Source organism: Sus scrofa, chromosome 5, assembly GCF_054392235.1.
Source record: "Sus scrofa isolate SSC_HxYL_T2T_F1_AM1 chromosome 5, Sscrofa_HxYL_maternal_Yorkshire_Landrace_v2.0, whole genome shotgun sequence".
In the NCBI taxonomy this organism is placed as follows: Eukaryota; Metazoa; Chordata; class Mammalia; order Artiodactyla; family Suidae; genus Sus; species Sus scrofa.
The window spans coordinates 85,212,772-85,231,121 of NC_139387.1; the positions used below are offsets into that span (position 1 = coordinate 85,212,772).

Genomic DNA, 18,350 nt, shown 5'->3' on the forward strand with positions numbered 1-18,350 from the left:
GGGCGGGGGCAGGAGACGGAGAAGTGGGGGCGGGGGGGAGGGGGCAGGCCAGGCAGGCTCCCTGCCACTCCACGAGGCCCCTCTCCAGCCTGAGCACTCCAAACCCCTCACCTCGGCCAGAAGCTGACCAGCAAGAGGAGACCCCACCCTATTCCTTCCCTCAAACTCCCACGCTGGCTCCCTCTTCCCCCTCTGACCAAGTGGCTCAGATATCTCGCTCGCTCTGCTAGAGCTCAGTCCACGCAAGAAACTCAGGAGGCCCCGGCTTACCCAACAGTGTCCTCGGCCCTCCCGGATGTGCTCAGATACAATCTTCCCCGGACCGTCCGACCAGGCCCCCACAGCCCGAAGGGAAAGATGAGGGCCTGGAGGTGAGGTGGGAGAGCACGGGGTGGGGGTGGAGGTGGGGGAGGGGGAGGGGGAGCGGCACTAAGGATGCTGGAGGGAGCTGGGGGGCAGGGAGCAGGCCTGGAAGGGGAGCTGGGGCCCGCTCAGAGGCTTCCTCAGTCAAGGAGGAACTGGGTCACAGCCTGGAGGTCAAGTCAGATCTGGTGGGAGCTGTAAAGTGGGAGGTCTGGAATGCACAGCTCGAGAACCCTCCGAAAAGGAACCCCCTTCCTCCTCCTGTCCCACCTGGGGACCTGCAGCCTGTGTCCCCAGAGAAGAGAACCACGCAGCCTTTTTCATAGATGACCTGAAAAAGTCTTTCCTTCTGGAAATGGCCACCTCTCCCAGGCTCCTAGGCTCAGCCAGGGGCCCCCCATCCCATCCAGAACCCCTGGAACCCTATGGTAGAGCAGGCACTGTCAGCAACAGGGAGGCAGAGGGCGGCTGAGAGGCTGGCTGGGGTGGGGAAAGAAAGAGGTGAGTCCTGAGGCCACCTCTCCCTCCTGCTGTCCCAGCTCTGGGCCAAGGGGAGGGGAGCCAGCAGACTTGACACCTCCTGGAGGGGCATGGGGTAATATAAGCACACAGAAGCCCTCTTCGGGCCAGATTTGGGGCAGAAGGGGCATTTTCTGAAGGACAACAAGCAGATGCTGCTCTACTGGGTCTATGCCTAAGGGGAGGCCCCAGTTTCTCTTCCAGACGCTGGAAAAGGAGACCTCCCTGCAGGCAGGCACCTCTGGGAGAGGGGGCAACTCGGGGCACAGATAAACTCCCACCAACTGCCCTCAAACACTAGCGCCCCATGCTTTAGATGACGAATTTGGTAGGGAAATGCCACTCCACCTATTCAAATGCTGCCCATCCTTTGAAGCTCAGCCCAAGCCTATCTCCTCCTGAAGCTCACCCTGACCACCCTCTCCTCGCCTCCCAAAGCACCCACTCTGTGCCCACGACCTCGACACTCTGCTAATCAGGGTCTGCGGTGCACTGGTAAGCCATACCCATCTGCTCCTAACACCTTGCTGGGCACATGGCAGGCCCCGTTAGGAACTGGTGAATTGCACACAATGATGCTCTCCTGGTCCTCTACCTAGGACAGGGCATGCGTATTTCTCCAGGTTTCTGAGCCTCAAGGAACAGCAGTGTGGGAGGCAGCCTCCCCTCCCCAGGATGCAGTAGCCCCCGAACCCCCGGACTCTCTTAGGACCTCCCGTTTCTTCTGCAGGACCTGGTCCTCCAAAGAGAGCTTTCTGAACTAGGCCCCTGGACGCGCTCCCCGAGACTGTGTCTGGCCTCCAGTTCCAGCCTGCTGGGAATTCTCCCCTACCTCTCCCAGTCCCTGCCTGAGGGCTGGTCAGCAGCACTCATCTGTGGGAGCAGAGCTGGGCTCTCTGCACGCCCCTCCCCTGGTAACCACAGGTTCCGGACACCGTGCTCCCTCTGGATGGGACAAAAGCTAATGGCCCTGAACTTGTAGTGTTTGTTACAGGGCCCAAAAAGGATGTTCTATGATGAAGATATAGGTACAAACTCAGTTCAGAAAAGCTGTGTGCATGCCTGTGTGTGTGTGTGTGTGTGTGTGTGTGTGTGAGATACTTTGGGTTCTGAAAAGCCCAGAGTGACAGAGATAAGACCCAGGGAACAACTCTCCTGTGTCCCAGAGAGAGGGAAGGACCTAAAGGCACCCAGTCAGTGGCTGAACTGAAAAGCAACCATCTGGCATCCCAGGCCTGGGGATGAATGCGGGGACCCTTCTTCTCAGAGCACTGTTACCCCTAACCTGGGGTCAGACTGAAATAAAATCAGAAGTGAATAGGCCCGAGTGACAGAGAAGACTGAATAGGGCTGGCCCTTCTCCACACAGCTCCCAGCCAGGGCCCAGAGGTCTCCTTCTGGAATCCTGGCTGCCCCCTGGCCCCCGTCTCTATCTTCTTTGGAAGCAACTGCAGGCAGGCAGAAGAGGCAGTTTATCGGGTGCTGAGGTTCCTGGGGGCACCAAGTCACCTTCCCCATCGGACACCTGTTCTTCCTCAGAAAGGCTGCCCCAATGCGTCCACCTTGGCCCTCTGCCATCTCCAGGACAGACACAAATGCCACTCTCCTGTCCCCCAGGCACCTGCACAAGCTGGCCTCGCATTTTCCCTTGTTGCCCCAGGCCCTCACCTGCCCAGCAGATGGGACTGGAGGAAACCTGAGCCCAGCTGGACCACCTGTTCTCCCTGTGCTGCCAGCCCTGCGAAACCGGGCAGGGCTTCCCCCCCTGGGGGGGGGCACCGCCACCCACAAGCCCCCTCCAAAGATTCCCATGCCTTTGTCAAGGCTGTACCCCCTCCCTGTTCTCCCTCTTGAGTAGCTGGCCAAGGAGGAGGAGGAAGAGGAAAGCAGGCAGGGGCAAGAGGCCAAGCCCCTGGTCCAGGGCTGGCTCCCCACAGGGCCCCCATCACGTCTGCGCGGGTCTGCTTTCCCTGACACGGGTGGGACAAAGCTGGACTCCAAGTAGGGGTTGGCAGAGGAGGTGAAAGCCAGGAGTGCAAGGGCCTCAGGAAGGTCCAAGAATAAATAAACACGAGAAAGAACATCGTGGCTACCCTGCCTCTCCGACAGAGCTAGGGCTGCGCAGTGTATGTTAGGAGTTGATGGGGCTTTAGAGATTGTGCAGGCTAACATTCTCACTTCCCCGAGACGGAAAGGCAGAGGGGGAAGGAGCTAGGTCACGGTCACCCAGCAGATCAGTGGTAGGGCCAGGCCAGGCCAGACCGGACCAGAGCTGGGGGTGAGGGGGGGGGAGGCCCAAGAAGTTGACCCCCAAAGCGAGTACTAAGTACCTCCGTGCAAGGTCCAGGGCTGGAAGGGATGGAAAAGTGAATGAAATCTGGTTCTCACTTCAAGGAATTTAAAGTTCAGCCCACAATTTTTTTTTTTAATTGAAAAGTAGATTCCTTGCAGAAACTGAAAAAAAACTCAAAGAGCTTCTGAAGGTATAAAACCAGAAGATTCTCACTCATCCAACTACCTTGAACTTCTCCAGACTCAGCCCTTTTGAACAACCTCTTGCCTTCCCCTTTCAGAAATTCTCTTGCTATTTATTAATTTGATGGCTCATTATCTTGGCACCAAGCTGCTTATTACTCAGATTTATCTGGAATCCAGTGGGCTGCAAGCTGGCTGGAAACTCTTGCCACATGAAGAGACAGAAGTGAGGGTCCACAGCACAGAGGACGTTGGCTCTGGGGTCAGATGGACCTGGGTTCAAACTCTGGCTCCCTCAGGGAGCGGCAGGGAGAGCCAGGGCCATGCTGCAGCCTGGTCAAGCCTTGGCTGTGCCATCTGAAATAAGAGGCTAAGAACATCGACCGGGAAGAGGTCATCGGAGGTGAGCAATGCTGTACGTGAAGCACCTAGTACATGGCGGGTGCTCCCGCCGGGACTGTGATTCATGCTCTTTGCCCTTGAACGCATCTGCAGCCTCCCTCTGGCATAAGCATTTCAGTGTCTGGTCCCACCCGTGTCCCCGCGGCCACACTCCATTTTCTCCCCCATGCATTCCTGCCCCATGCCTCCCAACCATGGGCTCTTCCCTTTCTCTTCCATCTCAACTTTTGTAAGCTAAGGCATTACTGCATGCCGGGAGGTGTTCCAAGGGCGCTCCGTTTACTAATTCGTCTAACCCACATGGCAAACCTGTGAGGTGGCTACTGTTTTTAGCCCCATTATATAGATCAGTCGACTGAGGCCCCGCAGTATTAAATAACCAGCCTGAAGTCACACATCATGGAAGTGGCTGGGCTGGGACTTGAGCCAGGCAGTTGGGCTCCAGAATCCATGCTCTCAAGCAACCCTCTCCACTGTCCCTCCCCAGCATGTCCCCTCCCACAGGCCCTGGTGGACAACAAACGCCAGGACACTGGCTGGGCCCCGGAAAGATCAAAAACTCACAGAGCCCCCCAGGCAAACTCCAGCCCTGCCGCATGTGAGAAAGTGCCTATTCCATCTTTGGGCCCCGTGAAGACAACCGCGAAAAAATCACTTGGAGAGAGCAATGGTGGCCTCCGCAGATCCCAAGCAATGATTGTGTACCGCGTGGGCTCAGGCGCTGGTGACCCACAGGATGGAGGCTTAGGGGAGCACTGGCTTCGTTTTCCGGGCTCTCGGGTGCCCTGCCATGTCCTTCCTTTAAATGTTCCCAAGGCCCTCTGACGCGCCCTAGGGTCCCCAAGCGAGCTGCGCTGAGCCGACAGAGGCTGGCTCCCAGGTGAGCAGCCAGCGCGGGCCTGCCCGGACAAAGGCCTCCAGGCCGGCCACGGCAGGGGGCTGGAGCTGGGCAGGCCCAGCCGCTGTGCGCCAGGCGGGAGGCTGGATGTGGGGCCGCAGGGCCGGCCCTCCCGCCTGCGCCTCCGCAGCAAGCAGGCCCCCTTTCCCCGCGCCTGGGGCCCCGGGGCAGCTATTTTTAGCTCTTGACACCTGGGTATTTTGCGGCCGCAGGATGTCCGGTTTGGAGTCTCTTTCTGGGAATCCCACATGCGGCTGTTGTAAACAGCCCCACGCAGCGGTGGCCCGAGCCGGAGCCGGCACCCCCCCTTTCTGCTGTTTGAGATGAATCAAACAGGAAGCAGACGTAACCATGGCAGCGGCGGCTTGCGCTCCCAGGGGGTGGGAAGCGTCCTCCGGCTCCTTGCTCCGCGGCCCCGGGTCCACTCCCCTCCCTGGCTTCTCCTCAAGGACGGAGACCTGCTGGTCCCTGAGGCAGGGGGACCTGGGCCACTAAGAGCCTCACGGCTCTTCGGCAAAGAAAAACAGGGCTTCCTCCAGGCCTGGCCGGCCCCGGGGCCTCTCAGGGCTTCCTTGTCTTTCCTGGCCACCCTTTGTGAAGGTGGGAAGGGGAGGACAGAGCCATTTGCCCAGGGTGTGGGACCTGCTCTAGGCATCCCTGAGCAGACAGGCTTCCCCAGTCCCGGCCCCTCGGGCCAGACTGCCCAGGAGTGTCTCGGGTCCTGAAAGTTCTCAAAAACCTAAGTTCCCACTTACCCTCACTCTCCTGCTCCAGGAACAACCAATCCCTGAGACAGGAAGTTCACCATGATGTCTAACCACTGGCTTTCCTACCATACGCAAACAGCCTGAGCAGTCAAGACGTGAGCCCCGTCTGTGATACAGGGAGAACAGTTTCTGTCTGCTTCTCTCTTTGTCTCTCCCCCTCCCCCACCCCCTGGTGCCCCACTTAGACCAGCTGCTCCCTCTTAGCCGCCAGCCCCAGCCAGTCTTTCTCAAGGGCCAGCGCTTGCCCCAACAGGAAGCACGGTCACCGCCCCCGGGGCTGTCTCTCAGAGCCACTCCTTTCTCCCCTCTGAGGTCTCTCGGTCACTCCCTCGCCTCCTGTTGCCCCCTCCGCCAGACCCGGCCTCCCTCTGCACCCCACTCCTGCCTGCCCACCCGTTCTGCCTCTCCCAGATTCGCTCCTCTCACCTGGGCCACCCACGAGGCCACTCAGCCCACTCCGGACACTGCCAGGGAAAAGCTAATAGTGTTACTATTAGTAACTGTCATCTCATAATCAATAACTCGTAATATTAGTAAGAATCAACAGCCGGGTGCCGACTGCTTACAGGGTGTTGATTACTCTGCTAGCTTATCCGAACGGTACTATCCCATTTGATCCTCACAACCACCCTATACGGTTGATACCATCACGACCCTCACTTTACAAAGGAGGAAACCGAGGATCAGAGAGGTTAAGAAACGTGCCAAGGTCACACAGACGGTAAGTGGGGTTTCTGAGCTCATAATCACGCCGCTGGCGCGTCCGAGGCCCACCCACCTCCCCTTGGCTGGTGAGGTGAGGCCACCGAGGGGCCCCAGCACACAGTGCGGTCCCAGCATCTGAAGGCCCGGGCGTGACTTGCAGTGCTGGCATGTTCCCACCGTGTGCCGGAACTCCATCCAGAAAACGTCAACAACAAAAATAAAAACAGGATAACCTCTGCCTGTGGTCCCTCATATGCTTTTCATGCCCAGGAGGCACTCCCCGACCCCGCCTTCACTTCCTTTTTCATCTTATATTTTCCTTGGTTTTTGAACGTACGCGTTACCATTTTATCATTTCCTGTAAGCTGCCCCCTGCCCCCCCTCCCGCCCCCTGCAGCAGGGGTCTAACTAAACAAGCAAACCCCCAGGGCTGCCATGGAGCATCAATGCCGCATGCCAGCAATCTAGAAACTGTCTAAGCCTTGTCTGCAATGCAGGTTGCATAACCAGAGCAAGACACCCACAGAGTGGCTACTCAGGAGTGAATCCTTCTCCTCCGACCCCTAGGGAGGGGACGCTATTTTTCTCTCCCTTCCTCTGACCCAGCCCTCACACACTCGGGCAGCCATGGGCATGGATGGAGGCACCCACGAGGGCAGAAGGGAGCACCCACCTTCAGAGAAGGCTGCTGGGGACTAGGAACACAACCAAAGGGCACCCGTGGACTCTGGAGCGGTGCCAGGAGGCCACAGAGGAGACCGCGGCCTGATCCGCAGCCTGGGGCATCAGGGATATGAGTCCGTGAATAGCAACAAGCCATGAATGCTGGCACTCACTGGGATGCCACATGAATATGCATGACAGCGCCCCATCCCAGTTGTGCTCCAGCATCCCCTTCGTTTTGCCTGCCCATTATTTCTGGAAGACGGCAGAGCTCTGTCGGGTAGATTCTCCGGGTGACATGATTCCTTTCTGCAGCCAGGCCTGCCCTTGAGACTTGCTTGGCTGGGGTTTTTCCAGACCACAGATCCAGCCAGTATGCTTACCCAGCTTTCAGGGAACTCAGAAGCCAGATGCATGGTCCTGGGTACTGATTTGGACAAACCAGCTGTGAAAGACAATTTCTAGCCAACTGGGAATTCGATGAGATGAAAATCTACTGTGGGGCAGGTGGAGATCACTTGACTGAAAACATGACATATGTGATGCAGTCTCATTTTGGTAAAAAGTATGATATGTGAGAAGGCATATCAGAAAATGGGAAGCTGCACCCTGAGGTGCTGTAGCAGTGAGCTCTGATTGCTGGGACTGGGATGTTTCTTATTCTTTCATTTGTGTTTGTCTGTGTTGCCTGATTATCTACAATGCACATGAACTGCCTCTGTAATAATAAAACAGAATATGTATGTATCTGTGCAGCCACACAATGTAAAGATGGCACAACCAATGGGCAGCAAAGCCGGGACACGACCTCTGGTTCCCATGAGACCAAGGACACGGGCCATTCATGGATTCCGTGTATTGTATTCTGGGACCCCATCTCCTCTGGGGTGCTGCGTGTATCTGCATCCTCTGCCTCCCTGGAATCACACAGAGGGCCTAGCACGGGGCTGGGCACAAAGTCAGAACTGACTTAATGGATGCCTGTCGGCTGAATAATGATCATTTCCTGAAAGATATGGCTCCTGCCTCTTCCAGGGCCGCTGTGCTGGGAATACTCAGTGTTGACATCATGGACCTTCTCATCCCTCCTCTGCCTCATGCTCCTCTTCAAAGCTGCCAGGGAGGGGCCAAAATAAAAGGTCACCGCAGCAGATGCTGGCAAGGTACTCTGCAGCAGGGCCCTCAGGGGTGGTCCCATCCCAGACCCTCCCCAGTGCCAGCTGGCTGTGAGACCCTCAGGGTACCCTCCCCCCAACATCCTGCTTCATTGGGAGAGGCCAGGCCGGGGGTGGGGGAGTGAAACAGAGAAGGGGTCCACCCTCTGACTTCTGGCTACAGACTCCTGCTGTTCCAGGCCCTTATGGGTGGAGGAATCTGGAACAGTGAATTTGGCCTGGGTTTTCCTGTGAACTGGGGCTGAGCCCAGTTTCTGTTCTTCATGTCTCTAACATTCCCTATCCCTGACCTTCAAAAATATGAACAATAACATTAAGAATAGTGATAATATTTTTTTTTTTTTTTGCCTGCGCCTGCGGCATGTGGAAGTTCCCGGGCCAGGAACTGAACCTGCCCCACAGCAGTGACCGGAGCTACAGCAGTGACAACGCTGGATCCCCAACCCTCTGTGCCACCAGGGAATTCCAATAGTGATAATATGCTGTGTGCGCTGATTTCATACCAGGCGCAGTGTTAACTTTTCATCTTTAGAGCAACTCCAGGAGCTTGAAACTGATTATTTTCACATTGCAGAGCTGGAGAAACAGAGGCCCAAGAGAGCCGTGTGCCCAAGGTGACAGATATCTGCAGGAGAAATAGGGACACTGCCAAGGCCGTACCATTCCTCTCTGTGCGTCCTCACAGGAAGGCCCTTCTGCCAAGCTTTGCAATGGGTACGGAGGAGCCAAAGGCGATTATTCACATCTGGAGGGTGCATTCAAATCCAGCAAATGTGTCACATGCGTATGAGAAAATCCCCACTCGAAAGACTAGGAAACTGAGTCTCAGAGCCCTTGGCACCCCGGCAGGAGGTCCCCCAGCCACTGGGCTGGGATTCAGACCTAGGTCTTTGGGCTCAGAACCGTGCCCTTCTTCCCCGCCATCCCACCGTCTCCCTGGTCCGACCCGTGAGAGGGTTCTGAAGGCCTGGCAGGGAGATGCACCCCCTCTAGAACCCTGGAGATGAAGCCAGCGCCCAGCCCCTCGCCCGGTGGGGGTGGGGGCGCTGCGCCAGCACCTCTTCTCGGCGGCTCCACTGTGACTCACTCCTGGGACCCAGGGGAAACACAGCCCTGAGCTGCGGGCAAACACGGGCCGCCGCCTGCCCCGCCCCCAGCTCCCCGCCTCCACATTTGCTAACCGAAACCGGGCCGCTGCTATTTTTAACCCTCCAGCTCCCCCTCGCCTGGGGCTCCCCCCTGCACCCCACCCCCACCCCCTGCCCCAACCGGGTGCCACCAGCCTGTCATTCTGAGAGCAGTTCCACAACCTGAACGCCCAGGAGGGCGCAGCGGATGCCCGTGCAGCTTTTGTGGGGCAGGCAAAACAAGACGGTTACGGCCGGGTCGCCCGAATTCCCCCACCCCAACTCTTTCCGAACCTGGGGCTCCCAGCCTGCTCTGCTTCTCCCTGTCATCCTGGTGGCGGCGGGGGAGGGAGGAATGGGACTTCAAGGGCTGGGGGTGGGGGGGAGGGAAAGGCAAGAGCCAGAGCTGGCCTCCTTGGGACGCATGGAGCTGAGCTGGACTCCAGAAGGGGATGGGGGTCCCCAGAGGTCTCTCCAGGGTACCAGGCTTGCCCTGAAGGCCCACCATCTCTGCCCACCGGGGTTGCCAATCCCTGCAGGCAACACGGGGAAAAAAGGAAGTGGCTGGGGACAGGGTGGGGATGATGAGTTTAGTCCAGGGCCCTCCTCTTGAGAAGTCCCCTCCCCATCCTGGGCGGAAGGCCTGGGAGATGCAGGAGTCCAGGGGGTGAATGCACCCTGCAGCCTAAAGGAGGCCCGGGAGTAGGACTCCAGGCAGGGGGTTAGAGGGGGAGAGGGCCAGATAGGGCCCCTTCTCTTACAGGAGGGCTCCCCTGATGCTCAGCTCTCTGAGCAAAGGGCTGGATCTTCCTGCAGCCTGCAGCTCTGGGTCCCCAGGGAAAACCTACCGGGAGAAGAGGTTGGAGGTGAGAGGGTCTGCAGGCTGCTTGCTGATGTGAAAGTTAACCTCCTAGGGTAGGGGATGGGGTGAAGGCAGTAGGATGGCAGGGGGTCCGGGGGGGCATTGCCCTGTAGCTGTCCTCTGCTGCCCCGCCCCAACCCCCCCCCCCCCCCGACTCCAGCCCCTGGCTCAGAGTCTCACCCACTTTGAGGAGCAGGTTCCAAGGGTGCAGGAGAGGCTCTGGAGCACCCAGCCAAAGGTCTCCTCCACGCCCTCTCCCCTGCCCCGGTCCCTGCTCGGCCAGCCTCGGCCCTGACTTTGTTCTGTCCTCTCTGGTCCCTGCTCCAGTCCTTCTTTCTGGCGTGTCCTCTCTTCCAGGGCCCAGGGCCCAGGGCCCAGGTCCCAGGTCCCCTCTAAGCCTTGACCCCCCCCCACCCACCCCGGTGACTCCCGAGCCAGGTAAATAAATCCCAGTGGCCACAGAGGCAGCCAGGCTAGACCAAGAAGGGAGGGACTTGGCACAGGAGGTGTGTGTGGGGGGGAGATGGGGAGGAAGGGAATGAGGTGGGAAGAAGGTGAGGCAGGAGGGTCAGGAATGAGGAGGCCCTTGCAAGAGGCTGCCGCCTTCCCAACACCCTCCATGTCCACAAAGGGCCTTTCCCGCAAAGGGAAAGAGGCCGCTGCTCCAAGCACCAAGGCCACCTGAGTGCAGCCCTGTCCAGCCCCCTCTCTGCCTCTCTGCCTCTCTGCCAGCCTCTGGGGACCACTCAGGGAGCCAAGACCTTGCTGTCTTCCATGCCAGGCCAAAGGCTGGCCACTGGGCTCCAAACCTCAGCCAACACTCAGCCCAGGTCCCTCACCTGGATCCAGGAGGTTGCCGAGTATGGCTCAGAAGCTCCGAGGGCTCACTTAGAGTCTGGGGAGGTGACAGCAGGCATCGATGTCACTTCTCAGGCAGCCTCCCGGGCCGCCCTGTCTAAGGAAGTCCCACCTTGTTATTCTCTCTCGTTGCGCCCGGTTCATTTCCTTCTTAGGGCTCATCACAAAGGGTAACTAGATATACCTACTCATTCTTTCACTGTTTACTTGCCGTACTGTCTTCTCCACTAGAGTGGAAGTTCCCTGTGGTCAGAGGCCCTGCCTAGGTGTTCACTGCATATCTGTGCCCAAGTCTTGGCACACAGCACGGCTCAGTAAGCATCCGACCTGTGGATAAAAAGCTGAATGCCTGGCTCGGTAAAGGGGGCCTTCCGGGTGCCAACATCACCCTTTGGGTTGACAAGCGTCAGTGCCAGGATTTCCCCAGGGAGGAGGAAGCAGGATGTTACAGGAAGAGCAAGGTCAGGAAGCCCGGGACCCCAGGGAAAAGGTCAAGGTCCAGGAAGCATCCGCACCAATCCCCTCTGGTCCACAGCCTCATGCTGAGTGTGGACATGCACACAGATGCACGCTCAGAGGACGCGTGGGTAAGTCCTGGACCGGTCTTGAAAGGCTTGACTTCTGTCCTTGTTCTTCCTCTTAATATCCCTGTGTCCTTGGACAAATCACCTGCCTTCTATGGGTCCCCGTTTCCTCAAAAGAAAAAAATGAAGATGTTGGCCCAGGTTGGTGGTTCTCAAACATGGCTTTGCACCAGATCACCGGAAGCGTGCGTCAAGATCCAGATTCCCAGATGGCACCCCTGCAGATTCCGAGTCTGTCTGGGACCGGGCCTGAGGGTCTTCATTTTTAACATATTCCCAGGCGACTCTAAAGCAAATGGTCTGCGGAGTTCCCTGGTGGCTCAGCAGGTGAAGGACACGGTGTTGTAACTGCTGCGGCTCAGATCACTGCTATGGCATGGGTTTGATCCCTGGCCCAGGAACTTCTGCATGCCAAGGGCACGGCCAAACTGTGGGGGGGGGTGGGTAGCAAATGTCCAGAATCAGGCATTTGAGGAAGGATGAGAGTGTTTTCCAGCAAATACCCAGACTTCTATTTATTTATTTATGCTTTTTTTTTTTTTTTTTTTTAGGGCTGCACCTGCGGCGTGTGAATATTCCCAGGCCAGGGGTCTAATAGGAGCTATAGCCACCAGCCTACACCACAGCCACAGCCAACGCAGGATCCGAGCCACGTCTGCGACCTACACCACAGCTCACAGCAACTCTGGATCCTTAACCCACTGAGCAAGGCCAGGGATTGAACCTGCATCCACGTGGACGCCGGTCAGATTTGTTAACCGCTGAGCCGCGATAGGAACTCCATGGACGTCTATTTAAAAAGCCTCTCTTGCACGGGCTCACATCCCCCTCACGTGTGTCCAAATACCCCACGCAGAGCCAGAAATTGCAAAGGTGCACAACTCACAGACAACACACATCTGTACTACACGTGTGCCTGCTCCCCAGACACCCAACAAAGAGCCGCCACATGGATCACCAATTACCAGGGAACCACCACCTCTACAAACACAGCCCGGGGGTATACACACAGAGCCCCCCCACCACACACCCAGTGTGCATACACACCCATCACATGTTGACCCACACTAAACAGACACTACCCTGAATTTATTTTGCCTCTGGGAACTGGTCCAGGACCAAAGGAGCTATGCTCTGCTGATGAAAACATCCCTCCCGCCTCTGCCAAACCCCCCCCAACCTCTTGCCCCAGGCAGCTTGTTGTCCACCTCCCCCTGGGAGAGGGAGGGCTGCTGGAGGACAGGGGAGAGATGGGATGAGGGGAGGCACAGAGCCCACCCCAAAGTCCGGCAGGCCCTCTCTTCCCCTTCCCCCCCACCAAGAGATGCAAAAGGGCCTCCACCCAACCTCCTCCCACCTGCAATGCTCGTTCAGCCCACTTGCCTAGATTCCCAAGCCCTGGTCCAAGGAAGCCAAAACACAGCAAGGGAGGTGGCTGGATTTAGGGACTCCTAAGGAAAGGGCTGTCTGGGGGCACTTTCCTGCAGCTCGAAGCCCCGGGTCCCCCAGGGAAGGTTGCCACAGAAACAGGGGGAAATATCACAGGGAAACACAATACCCGGCAGGGTCACCTGCTGACCAGGCTTCCTGCTGTGTTGCCCACCCCCGCCCCCTTCTCATTGCCCTTGCAGCCTCCTTCATTGGCCTCAGCCTGGGCCTCCTCACCAAAGCGCTCCTTCCTGCCTCCTGTGGGCTAGGGGAAGCAGCCTTAGGCAGAAACACAGCCTCTCTGGGTTCCAAACAACAACATCAGGGATGGCCCAGAGCTGAGTCCCCCACTCCTAATCCTACCAGCACCCCCACCACAGGAAATCAAAGCTTCCTGCCCCAGAGGAAGTGCCCCATCTAGTGAACAAATCCAACACATAAACTCACAGTCCTGGAGCCGTGGGGAGGACAGACGCCCTCCCCGCCAGCTCCCATGCCTTTCCCCAGCCCTGCTTCCAGCAACAGCCCACACCCCACTTCAGCCCCAGTCTCAATTCTGGGCACTGGGCAGGGCCAAGGTGTGACAAGGATGTGGGCAGCACCTGAGCCAGGCCAGGGGAGGAGAAGGTCAGAAGAACGGGCCCTGGCAGAGTTAGAAAGTCTGGTCCCAGCCCAGCTCAGCCTGGCTGAGTGACCCTGGGCCTCACATTAGCTCGTATTCTCTCTGGCCCCTGCCAACTTCAAAATTACCAGCTCTTAAGCCAAGTCCAGGAGAAGGAAGGCAAAGCGGTGGGGGGTTACACAGGCTCCTGCCTTGGGCAAGCATGCCTGCAGCTACAGCAAGTCCCCACTCCCCACCCCCATTACGCAGGAGCTGCTCACTTCCAAGGATTTTATATCCGGATTGAGGAAGGGATGGAGGAAGAGAAAGTTCCAACTCTCATTGCCAGACAAGGATGAAAGCTGGGGTCCATTATTCCTGAAGGAAGTGGGGGGGCATAATGGCTCCCACGCTGGACACGGATCCCTCGCCTTAGAGTCTGCCGCTCCTCCTCTGGGATCATTTTATTGACGGGGAAACTGAGATTCGGTGTCAAAGCGGAGTGGCCAGTATAGATTCTTAGATCAAGCCATGCAAAGACCTGAATGCGACTTTCCCATCCCCAGGATCACAGCTTAAGACTTGGGGCTAGAGAGATACCCACCCCTGGGCTCAAGCTAAGGAACACAGAGACCTCAGGAGGACACTGCCCCGGGGCCAGTCCAGCTGAAACACCAAGAAGCAGCTTGGAGCCTGGCCATTCGGGGTATGAAAAACATCAGGGGACCAAAGGCAAGGGGAGGAGTCCCAGTGGGTCCAGGACCCGGTTCCAGTTCAGGTTCACTGGAAACAACACAGTGAGCCTGCTTTGTGCTTTAAGTTCCCCAGAAGTGACTCTACAGAATCAGAAAATTACTTCTTCCATCAGGTGGGTAGAGGGAACAGAGCAGAGAGGAGGGAGAATGAGATGCTGAGCAATGAGGAGCTAAGAGGTGTCTTGCAGAAGCAGGAAAAGGAGCTTCCAAGAAGGCTGGTGTGAGGAGAGGAGTGTATGTGGCAGCCTAAGCCACTCAGAGGACCTGGCCTACGGGGTCCCACAGGGAACAGATGGGCCACCAAAGTAGCACACTAGAGGGTAGGGAACTAAGCCACATTCTCCTTTCTTTCAGCCCAGCAGCTGGCAGGGATCCTGAGGAAGGACCCCACGGGTACAGGTCCAAGTCCAGGGAACAGGCTGAGGAGTCCAGATGTTGAGTTCCCAGGAAGGCCACTGAGACTGACAGGCAGAGCTGGGCCTCAGGCAGATGTTGAATGGGGGGGCAGCAGCAAGACAGCCAGTGTCCAGACGCAGGAGGAGGCCTCGTGTATGCAGGACAGCCAGCAGGGACAAGGGAATGACCAGGACTTGGTGGGAAGGGCACCAATGGCTGGTGAGGTCGGATTCGAACGGGCAGCCTGGGCAGCCAGAGGGAAGGAAATGGGGCGGGGGGTGGGGGGGAGCTGGGGAGCCTGCAAACCCAGAGGGCTCTCTCTCCCAGCTCACAGGCCTAGAAACTTTGGGCGTCAGAGGCCAGCCCAGCGGCCAGATTTGCTGCCTGCTCTCACACTCCCCAGAACCAACGGATCTCAGGCCTGGGGGGCGCACATCCTGTCCCCCAACACTCACTACACAGCCTGAGGTCCCCACCTTCCCGCGCCCCGCCAGCTCACTCGGGCACAGGTGTCTCTCCACCCAGATGGGTGAGCGAGGGTGGGGGGCGGTGCTCAGAGAAACCTCGCCGTCAGAGACCCTCCCTCCCAAGGATCACTTTCCCCAGAGGAGGGGTCGGAGTACAGTCCGGCGGGATCCGCGGGCTGGGGGCGCTGAGGTCCAGCGCCAAGGGCCCGGCCCCAACTCAGTGGGTCCTGCCCTTTGCCCTCGGGCTTCCAAACCTTCCGCCCGGAGCACCGCCCCCTCCCGGGGCCGCGGCGGCCGCCCCTCCCTCCCGGGTCCCCTGGTCCGTCTCCCCCCACCCCCCACCCCCCACCCCCACCGCGAATGGGGGTGATGGGACGCCGGGCCACTGCACCGCCGGCCCGGGGCCTCCAACTCCCTCTCTCGGGCCTGCCGCTGCCCCGGGGCGGGCGGATGTGGGCGCCCCGCGGGAGGCCCGAGCCCTCCGGCCCCGGAACCAGCCCAGGCCGGGAGCCTGCCTGAGCCCTGCGGGGCCGGGCGGGACGGGCACAGTCGGGGGCACGGAGGGGGGGGTGGGGGGTGCTGGCCGGGCCGGGCCCGGCTCGCGGGGCCACACGGAGCCCAAGCCGGAGCTGGAGCCCGAGCCCGGGCGGGCGGCGCTGGGTGCCGCGCGCAGGGCGGGGCGGGCGGGCGGGCGGGCGAGGGGCGGCAGCCCCGTACTCACCAGCGCCGGGGTTGTGCATCCAGGGGCCGGGGCCCTCAGAGCGGGGGGCTCATGGCGGGGCGGGGGGCTGGGGCGCCGGCCTCACATCCCCCCGGTCGCCGGAGGCTGCGGAGCGACTGTGAGACGGCGAGAGGAAGGGAGGGGGCCGGGAGGGGGAGGGCCCTGGCAGCCCGGCCGGCCGGGTAGGATGACAATGGAAGGAAATGCTTTATCTGAGTCTGAGAGCGGGCCAAGGGGGAGGGGAGGGAGGGGGCAGGCGCTCGCGGCCCGGGGACACACCACCCCGCAGACACGGCGCGGCGCCCGCGCGGGCGGGCGGCGGACACCCAGCGCGTGGAGAGCGCGGGGAGGCAGCGCCGAACCCGGAACGCGGGATTCGGCCCCGACCCGCGCGCGGCCGCCGCGCTGCCGCCCAGTCCCGGCCGCCGCGCGGCGCAGCGACCCGCGCACAATTCCCGGAAACCCAGATACCTGAGCGCACGCACCCTCGCAGACACCACGTACGCGAGCACCCATCCATGTTTACCCGGGCAGAGCCGTTTACACAGACACGCTGCGGGGAGGGACCCCCGCGCCCACAGCACACACGCACGTACGGCCCGGCAGCCAACAGTTACACTTAGGGACAGCGGGACACGCGAGGAGTCCCCGGTCCCGGCGAGGAAGCCCAGACGGACACCCCAGCCCCCCGCCCCAAGCAGGACTTGCCTGAGGAAAGTTCCAGGATCTGATTTGAATCACTGCCCAGGCCTCCCCCTCTGCCCCCCCCCCCCCCCGCCTGCTGAGGGGAATCGAAGGGTCCAGCCTGTTCCTATTAAAAGAAAAAGGGGGTGGGGGTGGCGCGGATTTTGCAAGTTTTCTTTTTTAAAAGAAATTTCTCAAGGGATTTCCTTCCCTCCTCTCCTCTTCCTCTCTTCCTCCCATTCCTCTTCCCCCCACACACACCCTCCCCCCCACTTTCCCCCTCCCGGTCCCTATGAGTCAAACTTCAGCAATGTGCCCAGTGTCTCCCAGTGCATTACAGCGGATCACAGAAATGTTCCAGTCTGTGAGTCGGAATGCAGCCGCCTCCAGCCCTCCCTCAGCTAATAAACTCAGCTCCGGGCTGGCTGTGCGCAGCAGCCCTCCCTGCCCCCGTCCCTTTTAGCGGGATGAGGAGGTCAGAGGCGGGGGGTCGGAGCCTGGGGACCTCGCCATTGTACCTCCCAGCCTGGCTTATCAGCCCAGTCGCCTCCTCGGGGAATCCTCTGGGTCCGCGACCCTGCGGCTCCGGGACAGCGGAGGGGTCTGCAAGGGAAACACGGGGCACTCCTGTAGTGGGAGGCTCACAGCCCAGAAGGCAGAGCCCTGCTTCCCTCTCACCCCATCCTTACTCCCTCCATCCTGGGAGCCCCAGAGCCACAACTCTGCAGAAGACATTGAGGCTGAGCCAGAGGCAGAGCCATGTCAGCTGGGAAACAAGAGTCCACGGTGACCTAGGAGGGCTCGCCCATGTCAAGGTCCAACTTCTGACCATAGATTCGGTGTTGCCCCCAAGCCGGGCTCCAGCCTCACCACCTGTTGCTATTGCTTCCTACCTCAGGCCTCTTCCTCGGCCCAGGGCTCCCTGAGCAGGCGGATCCAACCCCTCTGCACTTGTTAACTTTTCCTCACAGACTCCTTTCCTGGCATTCTAGGCTTCCTGCAGCTTGGCACCACAGTGCACCCACACCTCTCTTCCTGCTCCCCCAGACCTAGTCCTGCTCAGTGCCTCCCCATACCCAGAGCTCACTGATGTTAGTTGCTAATATTATTATTGCAGACAAGCTGGGCTACTGGTTGCAACTCATCCTGTTCTCAAGCTTTCCCATTTCTCTACCTCGGCTCCTGGAGTTCCCTCCAAAGATGAATGTCCTCCCTGCCCCTTTCTCCTGTTGAAACCGGTCCAATCCTCAAGGTCTATACCACCTTCTTCAGGAGCCTCTCCCTAATCCCCGTAGCCAGAAGAATTCTTTCCTTCCCTCAAAGGACCCTGCTCCAGCACCTTGTCAGTTGTTCTCTGTACTTTGACCTTCATCCGCCTGTCTGCTTGTCTCAACTCTCTCCTTCTTCCCAAGAATGTTCAAGCATGGGCAGCCCCTGAGCCCAGCTACTGCCCTAGTCCTGGGCGCATTTCTGGTAGTGTCTTGCACCAAACCCTAGGTTCCTATGGCTTATTCGTTCACCTGGAACAGGTAGGTGTTCATGGGCTTCAAGGACCATCCCCCAGCGGGACCCCGCAGTATACCCTTTGCCCCCATGACTCCCCATCCTGACTCTGAAAGGCCCATGTCCTTCCACAACAGATGTGCTTTTCCCAATCCTCCTTTCCAGACCAGACCCCCCGCCTTCCAAATCTCTCTATGTGCCCACAGCCTCCAGAAAAAATGGCTCCATTGCTTCAGACTCCCAGCTGGTCTCCTTTAGCCCCACGATGCCCCCTCCTGCAGTTATTTCTGGACTGAAATCAGGCCCTTGTTTGTTCATTTCTCTCATGTCATCATTCGTGTATTTGTGAGCTTTCTTTTTCTTTTTGACCTGATCACTTGAGTTCTAAGAGATTTGA

The 18,350-nt window shown here is 59.0% G+C and overlaps 1 protein-coding gene across 50 annotated transcripts in view; it reads right to left on the minus strand.

Annotated features, from left to right (window-relative positions):
* Positions 1 to 16,598, minus strand: part of HDAC7 (histone deacetylase 7) — a 36,170-nt gene extending 19,572 nt beyond the window's left edge. For 18 of the 50 annotated variants that reach the window (XR_014845490.1, XR_014845489.1, XR_014845488.1 and 15 more), the window contains exon 1: positions 15,767 to 15,905. Coding sequence is in view for 17 of the 50 variants with exons in the window: in XM_085025208.1 (XP_084881334.1) it covers positions 15,767 to 15,785 (19 nt within the window). In the remaining 33 variants the exon portion in view is untranslated. Of the gene's footprint in view, positions 1 to 270; positions 2,235 to 5,412; positions 5,589 to 9,599; positions 9,628 to 10,795; positions 11,984 to 13,118; positions 13,126 to 15,436; positions 15,451 to 15,766; positions 15,906 to 16,237 lie in introns of those variants that run through there. The other 32 variants (XM_085025197.1, XM_085025210.1, XM_085025191.1 and 29 more) reach the window with 11 other exon arrangements.
* Between the last annotated feature and the right edge of the window lie 1,752 nt (positions 16,599 to 18,350).